Source organism: Ranitomeya imitator, chromosome 1 (genome assembly GCF_032444005.1).
Source record: "Ranitomeya imitator isolate aRanImi1 chromosome 1, aRanImi1.pri, whole genome shotgun sequence".
In the NCBI taxonomy this organism is placed as follows: Eukaryota; Metazoa; Chordata; class Amphibia; order Anura; family Dendrobatidae; genus Ranitomeya; species Ranitomeya imitator.
This window is the reverse complement of record NC_091282.1, coordinates 307,215,461-307,229,004: the sequence shown is the minus strand read 5'-3', so window position 1 is coordinate 307,229,004 and position 13,544 is coordinate 307,215,461. Positions and strand designations below refer to the sequence as shown.

Genomic DNA, 13,544 nt, shown 5'->3' with positions numbered 1-13,544 from the left:
CTAGCAATCCATGCGGCGGCTAGGGAGGATAGGGCGCTGAACCCGAAGACGCAAGACGGAACAAACCAGATTTGCTATCTGACAATCTGTGGTATTTTTAACTGGTGATGATACATTGGGCGGGTATACTGGTAGGTATACCACAGGGGATTCTACCCAGTTAATCTGCCCAGTGGCAGAATGCGCGGCTGCATCCAGCAGGTCATAGTCTCTTGCCATCGCCGCTCTCTTGATGGTGCAGAGGTAAAAATTAGGAACCCTCGATCCATCAACCTCTTACCAGGGAAGGGGAGAGGAATTGTCCGCCTTGTTGCATCATCCGCTAAATAGTGGTGATGCAGAGGGGGGGTGCTCGTACGCCAAAAAGGGTGTCTCTGTACATCCACAGAATTCAGGTCTCCGGGTGGACAGGACAGGTTGTCTGGCATTAGGCCTGGATGCAGAAGAGGAAACATGGAGGCGACACTCCGTGTGCTCGTCTGTTGATGGTGTGGGGAGATCAGTGCCCTTTAAAGGACCCGTCGCCCTTAAAAATCAGGCCAGGCATGGCATCTCACGTACAGTAGAGGCTTCTGTCCAGTGAATCGCTTATCCAGACTGAATGGCAAATGCTCTACGAGGGAGTTTAGTCTCCTTATGAGAGACACTGTGTAGACTAGAGCAGAACCAGAGTCTTCATCAATGTACCGAGATTGGTTACTCTTCTCTGAAGCTCTGGCAAGTTCAGTCAATATCCGATCCATATTCAGAGCCTTGTTGTAATCAAATCATTGGTGAGGGAGCAGGAAATGAAAGCTTCCGTTTTCTAGATGCCTGTATGTTTATAGACGCCTGTACGTTTTTAGAATACTTGCGGCCCCTGCTAGCCGACGGCTCCCATGTAGAATAGGGACCATGTATATCGGTCCTACAAGCACCCCGAGCCACTGAGGGTACACGGAGGGATTCGATCTCTTGGTCAGAGAACCATGGATAGCGGTCAGTGACGAAGTCCACTGAGGGGAACTAGTTACTCTGGGATAAGCTGGGGTCAGCGGCAGAGGGCTCCTCGGATTGATCATGCGCCCTTAAGACCAGGAATACTGGTCATGCGCCTTTAAGACCAGGGAATACTGGTCATTCGCCTTAAAGGGAACCTGTCACCCCCGTTTTTTAAAGATTAGATAAAAATAGTGTGAAATAGGGGCAGAGCTGGGCTTTACATTAGTGCCTTTTTGGTGCCTTTATTCCCCCGTTAGGCTGCCGAAATACCTTTGTGAACTGGCCGTTTTGTCCTGTCACTCAAGTTGGTCAGGTCGGATGGGCGTGGTCAAATAGCGGTTCCTCCCCCCTGCTTCTCGGCGTGTCTGTCGTAAACGCGATCTGTGAATCGCACAGATCGTGCTCTTTCTTAGCAGTTGCGCAGTGAATTCGCCTCTGGTGCCTGCGCATTATGCTTTGCCCAACTGTGGGCATAGCATAATTTACATCACTGCGCATGCGCGGGTCGTAACTTTAGCCTTGGTGCCCCGGAAGTGATCATATGGGCATAGTGTTTATCTGGATGCCGGTAAAATTTTCTCAGCCCGAACTGCGAGCGTAAGTTTGGTGCCAAAATTACGCTCGCAGTTCAGGCTGAGAAAATTTTACCGGCATCCAGATAAACACTATGCCCATATGATCACTTCCGGGGCACCCAGTCCATATTAATGTGTAAAATAAAGAATTCAAATAAAAAATATTGATATACTTACCTCTCCGGAGGCCCCTGGACATCACCGCTGGTAACCGGCAGCCTTCTTTGCTTAAAATGAGCGCGTTTAGGGCCTTCCATGACGTCACGGCTTCTGATTGGTCGCGTGCCGCTCATGTGACCGCCACGCGACCAATCACAAGCCGCGACGTCATTCTCAGGTCCTAAATTCCTAGAATGAGGAGTTTAGTACCTGAGAATGACATCGCGGCTTGTGATTGGTCGCGTGGCGGTCACATGAGCGGCACGCGACCAATCAGAAGCCGTGACGTCATGGAAGGCTCTAAACGCGCTCATTTTAAGCAAAGAAGGCTGCCGGTTACCAGCGGTGATGTCCAGGGGCCTCCGGAGAGGTGAGCATATCAATATTTTTTATTTTAATTCTTTATTTTACACATTAATATGGATCCGATACCGATTCCCGATACCACAAAAGTATCGGAACTCGGTATCGGAATTCCGATACCGCAAGTATCGGCCGATACCCGATACTTGCGGTATCGGAATGCTCAACACTAGTTACGACCCGCGCATGCGCAGTGATGTAAATTATGCTATGCCCACAGTTGGGCAAAGCATAATACGCAGGCGCCAAATTAGACGTTACTGCGCAGGCGCTAAACACAACGCCAACGGCGGGACTAAATTGCGCAGGGAAACGCAAGAGGTAGGGGAGGAACCGCTATTTGACCACACCCATCCGACCTGACCAACTTGAGTGACAGGACAAAACGGCCAGTTCACAAAGGTATTTCGGCAGCCTAACGGGGGAATAAAGGCACCAAAAAGGCACTAATGTAAAGCCCAGCTCTGCCCCTATTTCACACTATTTTTATCTAATCTTTAAAAAACGGGGTGACAGGTTCCCTTTAAGACCAGGGAATACTGGTCATATGCCATTAAAACCAGGGAATACTGGTTGTGTGCCTTTAAGACCAGGGAATACTGGTCATGCGCCTTTAAGACCAGGGAATACTGGTCATGCACCTTTAAGACCAAGGAATATTGGTCATTCGCCTTAAAGGGACACTGTCACCTGAATTTGGAGGGAACAATCTTCAGCCATGGAGGCGGGGTTTTTGGGTGTTTGATTCACCCTTTCCTTACCCGCTGGCTGCAATATTGGATTGAAGTTCATTCTCTGTCCTCCGTAGTACATGCCTGCACAAGGCAATCTTGCCTTGCGCAGGCGTGTACTATGGAGGACAGAGAATGAACTTCAATCCAATATTGCAGCCACCATGCAGCCAGCGGGTAAGGAAAGGGTGAATCAAACACCCAAAAACCCCGCCTCCATGGCTGAAGATTGTTCCCTCCAAATTCAGGTGACAGTGTCCCTTTAAGACCAGGGAATACTGGTCATATGTCATTAAAACCAGGGAATACTGGTTGTGTGCCTTTAAGACCAGGGAATACTGGTTGTGTGCCTTTAAGACCAGGGAATACTGGTCGTGTGCCTTTAAGACCAGGGAATACTGGTCGTGTGCCTTTAAGACCAGGGAATTCTGGTCGTCTGCTTTAAGGCCAAGGAATACTGGTCATGTGCCTTTAAGACCAGGGGATACTGGTCGTGTGCTTTTAAGACCAGGGAATACTGGTCATGTGTCTTTAAGACCAGGTACTGGTCAGGTACTGATGTAGAGTCGATGTGCCCCTTTAAGGCAAAAACCGTCGTCCCAGCGTGAGCAAGATGGCCACCGGGAGTTGCAGAGTTAATAAAATCTCGCAGAGAGCAAGAAGCGCCAATTCGGGGGGCGGAGCCACGGACACGATGTTGAATAGGCTCAAGCCGGGGCCTAAATTTTGTAGCCGGCAGGCGACACCAGCAGTGGAAGTGAGGGGCATTCCAGGCGAGAAGCGCCAGAAAAGCGGACGGAGCCGCCTTAGGCGCCACAGTGCGGGCGAGGCTTCCGGGATGCAGCCTACACATCGACCGAAGCCGGGGGCTAAATTTTTGCAGCCGGCCGGAGCGTTACCTCAGGGAGGTGGGCCACAGGGAAGTGGCTGAGGCTGACGGTCAGCAGGTGGATATCCCACTGAAGATGGATCCACTCACCATTGGTGCACATCCCGGCACGGAGCCGCCGTGGATGTGTTTCAGCGCTGTTCTGTGCAGCGTGGACGGTGCAGGGATAAACCTCAATCCATCATCTTTGTTAGGGAGGTGGAGAGGAACCGTCCACCTCCTTGTGCCATCCACTTTCATAGTGGTGGGACAGTAGGGGCTGCTCGGACGCCATAGAGAGGGGTCTCTGTACATCCACGGAGTTCAGTCCGGGTGGACAGGGCCAGTTGTCCGGCATTAGGCCTGGCTCCAGGAGAGGATACATGGAGGCGACACTCCATGTGGTCGCCTGCTGCTGGTGTGGGGAGATCGGGACCATGAAAAGAAAAATCGCCCCAGAAGTGAGCTCAGGCATGGCTTCCCACGTCGCAGGAAAGGGTACGGGGAGGTATACTCGCCGTGCTCGCCTGTTGATGGTTTGGGGGAGATCGGAACCTTGAAAGGATCCGTCACCCCCTTCACTCCGTTAATTAAAAAATAAAAATTTACAGAAAAGTAAAATAAAAACGTTGGGGTCTGAAACAGACCCATGTGCCTTCTACAGACACTAAGCAATAACTGGTTAGCTGAGAGCCAGCAGAAGGGTGTATACTGCAGGGGAGGAGCTAACTTTCTTTGTATCACTTAGTGTCAGCCTCCTAGTGGCAGCAGCATACACCCACGGTCTGTGTCCCCCAATGAGGCGAAGGAGAAACTACTCATTCCCTCCTACTGCATAATACCAGCCAAAACTGGTACTTTCTTTGTTGAGATTCATTGTTCTATTAATGTGATATAGGGGCACCTATTGGGGCTTGGGTTATAAGAATTATATATTCCGGATGTCCATTGATAGAGCCATCAATCACTGAAAGCGCTAGTAGCTAAACGCAACAAGTGCAAAGTGCGGATTTCTAAGTAAGCGGTTGACGTAATTACTGTGTTCACACTTAAAAGAACGCCCCTGATGTGGGGAACATCATGAGCATGGTGTGGTACTTATGTGAGGTTCACACAACAAGTTATGCATAAAAATAATTAACATAGCTCTAAGTAAAGGAGAGGCGTCAGCCTCTAAGTGATGTCACCACAGGGGGAGTGCCGGGGTTTTGGGCTAGAATAACTTCGTGAGACAGCATTATGGGAGTGTCTTTGTGTCCGGGGTGCTGCTGCTATATAGATGTGACATTCATCTAGATGTGTGCATCCTACAAAGCCCACAGGCCAGCCATGATATGAAATGATCTGAACAATATGTGTTTTTTTCAATTTTAATTCTTCTTTTATTTTTAATTATAATGTACACATGATTTTGTCTTCTTTATAATATCTTCTTATACCTTGTAAACACTGCCTACCTTTTTTAGAGTAAAATATATAATTTACCAGCTTGTCTTTCCCTGCTCTATAAATGAACTATCGCATCCTCTGAAGTGAATTACGCTGATTTGGGTTGGATCCGGACCCATTAACCCTTAGGAAATCAGAGCTAAGGGTTAAGGAAACTTTGTTCTGTGTGTTTGGGAGGCTTTGTAGTGACGGCGGCGTAGATAAATCCCCTTCAGAGGGAACCAGGGCCAACCAAACAACCCTGGTTCGTGACAAATTGGTGAGAGTGGTTATCATCCCCCATCACTCACACCAATTTGTCACGAACTGGGGTTGTTTGGTTGCCCCTGGTCCCTTATCAAGAGGCGCACTCACCGGCAAATGACAATGACATCATACGCTGGCACGCTGATGTCAGTTGTCAGCCCGATTGGCTGGCGGCTTTAACTATTGTCTGGGCGAGCCCGCAAGGCAATAGAGTAACTGAACCTGCGTCTCGGATGCAGGTTGTTACTGCATAGGCAGAATCCTGCCACTGGGGTCCAGGCCCGATGAGCAGAAAAGATGGGGCCCAATGTGGGCCCCCTTTGCCCACCCGGGCCCCATACGCCAGTCAGGGGAGTATTGCCCTGATGGCGTCCCTGCATGTGCTTCCTACAGACATTAAGCAAGAACTGGTTCGGCCTGGAGCCAGTGGTAGGTGTATACTGGAGAGGAGGAGCTAATTTTGTTATATTCATTTAGTGTCACCCTCCTAGCAGCACCAGCATACACCCAGTCTCTGCAGGCGAGTTGCGGGCATCAATGGACACATAGTGGGCATGAGATTATTTGAAATCCCATCCACTATGCTGTAACATCCGGGCGCTGCAGGTTGGATGATGCACAAGTACGCAGCTTTCACTGATCGTCTGCACATGCCCTAAATGGTTCTTGAATGGCTTGTTTATTGCAATATCAAGAGCCTGGAGATAGGCAGTCCTTGCTGCTGTAATCATTATTTGATCTATTTTTCTCTCATGAAGGAAGTTAGTTAGTCATGTCTTCAGTGTAGTAACATAGTAACATAGTTAGTAAGGCCGAAAAAAGACATTTGTCCATCCAGTTCAGCCTATATTCCATCATAATAAATCCCCAGATCTACGTCCTTCTACAGAACCTAATAATTGTAATTGTGTACTAGCTAAATCCCAGACTAGCAGGCCTCCTTGGCAACCTCACAAATCAAGTACCAGCATTAAATCAACCCATTTCCTTATAACTGCTTGTGGGCACCTGGCTTTTTCTGATTCAAGAATATAAATATCTGAAACCTTCTCCTTCTTGGCTTTTGATTAGAACCAGTGGAGGGAACGTAGACAGAGGAGCCACCCCGCTGATCAACTGTCATTTGTGATCCTTGGACTGCATCTTCCTCCATAGCAATCATGTTGGAAAGTTGGTATTTAGAAAAGTCGATGCCATCAACAACTTGAATGCAAGGTTAGGTTTAAGGACTTCAGCATCTTCCAGCTTAAACATTGTCGAGGATCTTCTTAGAGACAATTCACATCGCTGAAGGAAGTTGGCAAGCCAGTGATGTGACGCTTTGAAATCTTCTGGGGATATTTCTACTTGTGGTGAAATTGAAGACACAAAAGAGCAGTGTGAGGTCAAAAATACTCTGTTGTAAAAAAAAAAAAATCACAGTAATAAGCAAGTGCTAATCAAAAGATGGATAAAACAGGGTATTTAGTTGATACTTTTTTTTTTGCAAAAAAATGTATACTAAGCTGCTCCACCAATCGTCAAGGTATACCCATATAGAGCAGTCCTACCTAATGTATATAATCCCTATCTGATGTATTTAACAACCTGATCATCTGTATATTACCAGTATAAGCAGGGTTCAGAAAGGGAATTTTCATGTGGACATGCTGGATGGAACAGCTTTGTGGTGAAATTGTAAGGTCAAATATCAAACCTGCGGCAACATGTTCCACAGTTGCACTTCTTAGCATTTCCCTTGCACACTTGTTGACTAAAGTTATCGTATTCTGCTCACCATTTTCGGACCGATCTAACATTTAACATCTGTTTCACATTTAAAATCTTGCAGAAAGCAGTAAGATTTTTCCTTGGGAGTCCTCCACAATTTCTTTCTTGTACTTGAAGGAATAGCCCTTTCTTTTTGAGCGATTGTTGTCTGTGGGTCAAAATGTACAGCACCAGTACTGTATATTTCATGTCCCTCTGTTTGCTGGTACATAGGGTACTGTACCGCAGTAAATGGTGGACGTCTATTCACAAAGAAAAGTAGGATATTGTCTGTAAAGCGCTGTGGAATTAATGGCGCTATGTGAGTAAAATAAATAAATCAGTAAAAAAGTGTCCATGCATTTAAAGTACTGATATACATGTACAAAAGTTAAACAGATCTATGGTATTCACAAATGAGGTATAGCCATGAATAAATTATAAAGTAATCCTGTTTTTAACATTTTCTGATTTTATACAATAAAGATATAGATATACTTTTGCAATTTATTCATGGCTACAAATCATTTGTGAATAGGTCTTTTTCAATGCTAACTTATTTATAGCCAGATTTATGGTAAAACTGTAATTACATGATACTTTTAAACCATATGTGAAAAGACTTCTTGTCTCCATAAAGCACCTCTCTGCTGGCTGAATTTTTGTTACGTAATCAGTCAATGTAAAAACAGTAGAATACAACAGGAGCCTTCAACAAAAAAGCAGACACCCCTCCCCACCAAAAAATAAAAAAAATCACTCATCAGACCCCGAACAATTAGAGTTGGCAAGTGCAGATAGTGGATGGGCTCTCACACACAAATCTGTGGTAACCGAACGTAGTCACAATGCTTGGGTGTGGAGCGATACTGGTACCAGATGCAGGTATGAGCGCTGCAGTGCAATGCAGCTGGAATGGCAAGAAACCTGACAGCGATGCAGTAATGTATATGAGAGCCTATCCACTATCAGCACTTGACAATTCTTAATTGTTTTGGGTCTAGTGAGTGTGATTCTTTTGGAGAATCTGCTTTCCTTGATGAAGGGTCCTGTTGTATTCTTTAACTTTTTTAGCTGCCTGGACACTTTCTTGTAACTAACTAGGGCTGATATTTGGAGTAGGGCTTATAGTTTAAGAATAAGCAAAAAAATAGAAAACAAGTCATTTCACCCATAGAAGAATCCAAAGCCCAGAAAACCAGAAATTTTGCAGCAGGGATACGGGAATCAAATGCAGAAAGAAATCCGGCTTCAAGGATCCTATAAAAACTGCCAATGACTAAGGACCCTGTGGTCTGAAACGCATCTGCTAGACTATTTTTCCCACTTCCATGGGATTGAGACATTTATGCCATTGTTCCTCATTTTTAATATTTTCACAATAAACTCCAGTTTTTATAGGATCATTGAAGCTGTATTATTTCAGCATTTGATAGTTTAAGCATACTCCAAAAATCCTGAAAAATCATGCTAGGGCTTATTTACGGGGTAGGTCTCATTTTCGTGGAAACGGGGTACATGCAGACTTGTGGTTATTCTAGGTATAATCTACTGGGTATTTACGAATTAAACGTACCTTTGATCCTAACAGAGCACACATTTATAGCAGACCTTATAGAAGCAAAAACACCTTTAACAGGATATGGACCCCATTTGGGGCATTTGTTTTACGTCAAAGTATTCTTTGCTATTATTTTTGCCATAGGGCCTCATAAAAAGTTGACCGTTTGACTTCTACAGTATCTGTATATCAAAGATACACAGGAGACTTCATAATGAGTTAATCAAATAAGTCAGTGAACTTGTCTGATGGCTAGAGTAGTATCACTTTTCTCTCCAGAACTATCTTCTAAGTTATTTCATAGCCTCCGTGGAGCTCATTGAGTTCCTGTCCCCTATGGACATTCGGAACACTTATCTGAAAATCCCAGTGTTTTTTCCACTTTGCGGTTCAAAATATAAACAGAGTTTTCCACCATAGCTCATTGTCTACTCACTAAGGTCTTGGTGGATGTTGTTGTAATCCCATACCTGTATAGCATTCTCTTCAAGCTCCATCTGTGAAGAAAAAACATGAAGATGCCAACCTGCTGCGCCAACATGAAAAACTATAGTCAAGACTCTTCTTCCCAGCTCCTTCTCTTCCTGTGGATGCTATTCCATATGTTGTAGAAAACAAGAGGAGGGCTCTTAAATCCAGACCATGACACTACAGTCCTTCTGCTCTGTTTTTGCCTGAAGATCCTAGGCAAGATGGAAGATGTAATGGAGGCATATTCTTTTACCCAATTCCATTTCAGATCCTGTGTTCTATAGATTATGTTCCTCAGCCAAAAGAGAAAAGTCCATCCATTACCTTGGATTGTCCCAGTCTTCTGATACATAAAGCTCCTTGAGGCTATGTGCACACATTGCGGAATAGCCTTAGGAATTTCTGGTGCGGATTCTGCCTCTTCTGGCAGAAAACGTACCTGCGGATTTGTCGCTTTTTTTGTGCGGTTCCGCAGCGTTTTTGCTGTGGTTTTCTTGCGGATTTACTGCGTTTTTTACCCCTGCGGTTTTCTATAATGGAATTGGTACAAAAATGCTGCAGATTCGCAAAAAAGAAGTGACATGATACTTTTTTTAAACCGAAGCGTTTCCGCAGCGGATTTTCCGCAAAGTGTGCACAGCATTTTTTTTTCTCATTGATTTACATTGTACTGTAAATCAATTGCGGATCTTGAGCGTTTCTGCACTGCAAAAAACGCTGCGGATCCGCAGAGAATCCGCAACATGTGCACATACCCTAATGGTATCTTCACTTTTCCGTACTATGCCAGGGTGGCTCCTTTATTCCTGTTTAGCGGTTGCTTCTGAAAAAGGATGCCACTCTAAAAGTCATGAGCATGACCATCCTTTGCAATCTTTCTCCACCAATGGCACTCAAACGTGGAAAAAGTTTTAATAATCTGTGTGTCTTTCAGATTTGCTCTCACTGGGTCCCTTCTCCCTAATTTACAGTGACTGTTGTTTTTTTAATGATTTTTCAGATCATGATCTACGGAGCTGACATATTCAAATATTCACCACCATACTCTGAAGTTCTATTTTTGGTGGTGCCAGGCAAATAAGTCCCCATTATTCTTTATTTCCTCCACTTCTGATTGGATGTGGGACTTGCTCTTAGTATCTCGTCTTATCAATCCATAACATAGAATTTCTGACATTTGTTTTGTCCCTCTATCTCTCTTTCAAAAAAGAGCTGTCTCCATAAGCTTGAAGTAAAAGAAGGCCCTTAGTCTTCACCTGTCAGGAACTTAGACTCTCTTCATCATTACACTTGGTTGTAGTTGTAAGCTTCCAAGCTTGTTTCATTCTGGCTGTTGCTTCCCATCAGCTATGCTGGAGTTTGTAGTTCCACAGTATTTTCAAATTTAGATTTTAGTACAGAGCTAAATGACTACTTGAGAGTAGAACAGAGGTACAACAATGACATCAGAGTTCAGCAAATTAGCTAATAGCTGTAACATTGCACCATGAAGCAGTTACACTTTAGTGTCACTAACATTACAAAATGGATACCATAACATGACCTTTTGTTAGAAACCTCTATACATTATCATACTTGTGACTCATGAGCATTCGATTGTGTGCATGTGGTATGAGGCATGTCCCCCCAAAAAACATTTTTAGGGTGTGCATGATTTTTGGCTGAGATGTCAACAATATTTAAGTTTATATTAGCAACCAAGGTGAAATGTTAGATTTCTCTACAGCAGAAAAAATAACCCATTAAAATGTAAAAAAAATTCGACCCAAAATAATTTATGACAGTTTTAGAAGCTTTTAAAAAGCATAAAAACGATGAACAGAAGCCATAAGAATCACATATAAATTAATAAATTATTCCGGCAAACTATTTACCATGAGAAATAATTTAAAACATTGTTAAATAGGGCATGGATTTTTTTTTATTCTGAAAGTAATTTTTTTTTTTAACTTGTTGGTCTGAACAAATGATCAAATACATAAATGTTGTAGAATTATTGTGCCATGCTCTACAATTGTATACTTAGTCTGTTGCAAAGCCACCACCCTACATGCCCTGCAGCCCCAGCTTAGGAGTGGTCATTTTTCAACAGCTGCAGAGTCACAAGATGGAGACCAATGGTCTAACAGGAAACTCCAAGCAAATACTATGCCTCGTGCAGAACCTGTAGTATTGATGCATGTCACTGGGGTGTTTGGTATTCTTGCAATGTTTGTCATGCACCTCTCACTTATGCTCTGCACTAGACATATCCAGTGTTTAAGTTGTTTCTGGAGTGCCGCTTTCAGTTTTATTTTTTCCCTGAAGAGTTGTAAGTTAGAATCAGTATGCCTTCATGCTGCAAATATCATTAGGTTTGATTCTGAACCTAAAATTGTGAAATCGGCCTAGATGGTTTACATATCAAATGTAAGTGTACAATCTTCATTCTCGTCTCTGCATCTACCTAGAAATGGGCCATTAGGGGTTGCCTTCCTTTTGCAGCAGTCAGTAGCAAATTTATTTTGCCACATTGTTTCATGATAGCATTCTAGTGTATTTTTAACAACTCTTGGAAGGGTTTACAGCAATTTGTACTTCATTTTGTTCCTTGTTTGGAGAGCCAATAATATCTGTGCACTATATAATCAGTGCAATTAACAAAAATATCAAAGTAAATTTTCCGAGGTGAAATGCTGATCCAGCCAATAGTTTCAGTTCACGTTAGGATCGTTTCATCTATCTGTTCATTAGAGTCAGGCTGCGATGCAAGCTTCTTTAGGGATCTCCGGTTGCTTTCATTCAGCATGTCTAAGCTGGCAGTGTCCAGAATCTTTGTCACATCCTATGAAAAAAAAAACCCAGTAACTTAGGAAATTAAAAGTATATTATTCATATTAAAGAAAACTAAATCATTCAATCTTCTTATACCAAGGTAAAGATTTAGGCTCCAATTTTCTCACCGGTCTTTATGATGCGGCGTGTTGAGTTAGATGACCCGATTCATGAAGAGGCGCATATGCCTTTACATGAAGTAACATTTCTGGCATAGGGATCGCCACAGCTTGTCATAAATTTGTCAAGCTGTGGTGTCCGATGCCTCAGTCAAAGCAATGTTGGAAATGTTGGGAGAAACTGGGGTGAAAAAGTCAAAATTTGCAATTTTTTTTGTTGTTGTGCCAAAATGTTGTGACTTTTCTCCGCAATTTACGCCAGCGTTCTGGCAAAATTACTTTGATGAATCAGGATCAGAGTAAGACAAGATGGTGAAGTTGTAACAGTCGATAAGGTTGAAAAAAACCCCGTGCATTTGAGTACATCAGAAGTTACTGAGGTCTGAAAGCCTGTCCATTAACTGTTCTAAGGCCAAACACAAGGTTGGCTGAAAAAAGAGCAAAAACGTTTTGGGCCCCCTTTGGCCTTCATAACCTTAGAAAACAAGAAGAATAAGAAGAAGGGACAAATGATCTACTGCACTGATCCACAGAAGTCATAGCATACATTAGATGACATCAGCAAGGCTGAATATTTAAAAAAAAAAAAAAAGGATAAGTTTGGTGACTGGTATTTTCATGACCAACTACATTCACTAATGTCTGCTGTATAGACACACACAACTATGCTGCATGTGTATGCACACACATACACACGCGTGCATACACACACGCTGCATATCCTACAACATTTTTTCTTGCAGTTCACTTAGTGATCAGGAAGGATGTTGTGTCAGCATTCTCCTTGATCAGAGGAAGCTGCCTCTGGGCTATAAAATGGATATTTTGGCCAAATTATTTTCTTTTGTTTCGTTGTGAAGTATGAACTTTGTGTATACAATTCAGTTGTTATCAGAGAATGCTAAGTAATTCTGATTCACTTTACTGTAATCATCACTGTGAAGTGGGTATAACGATTGTTTTAAGTGTCATGCAGTTTCAGGAGTATCCAGAGATATACTCTTCAGGAAGACAGTATATGAAACCTATTATTCCTCAAATGCAATGGCTTTCAAAACCTGAAAAGTTGCTACAGATTTATACAAAATTAAAAAACTTTATTACAGACTCGTCATACCAAAACAAAATGGAACATACAGTCATTTGCAAGGGTAAACAGCCTTTTTTGGAAGACAAATTAAATTATAAAAATCAGTTTTCAGCAGCAAAGTCAAATTTACTGATAAACCGATCAGTCACACTATTCAAACTATCTGCCTAATTGTTCATTCTGAGAAGAGTGCACTCGGTCAGTGTTTGCAACAGACCAATTGTAGCCAATGTTCTAGTGGAGTTCTCTACATCGCTCTCCAAACAGTGTAAAGGCCCCGTCACACTTAGCGACGCTACAGCGATCCCGACAACGATACGACCTGTCAGGGATCGTTGATGCGTCGCTATGTGGTCGCTGGTGAGATG

General features: G+C 43.4%; 1 protein-coding gene across 1 annotated transcript in view; it reads right to left on the bottom strand.

Annotated features, from left to right (window-relative positions):
• Positions 1-11,056: 11,056 nt before the first annotated feature.
• GCN1 (GCN1 activator of EIF2AK4) overlaps positions 11,057-13,544 on the bottom strand; it is a 144,090-nt gene continuing 141,602 nt past the window's right edge. The window contains exon 58 of the mRNA XM_069758364.1: positions 11,057-11,977. Within this exon, the coding sequence (XP_069614465.1) occupies positions 11,852-11,977 (126 nt within the window). The 3' untranslated portion in view covers positions 11,057-11,851. The remainder of the gene's footprint in view (positions 11,978-13,544) is intronic.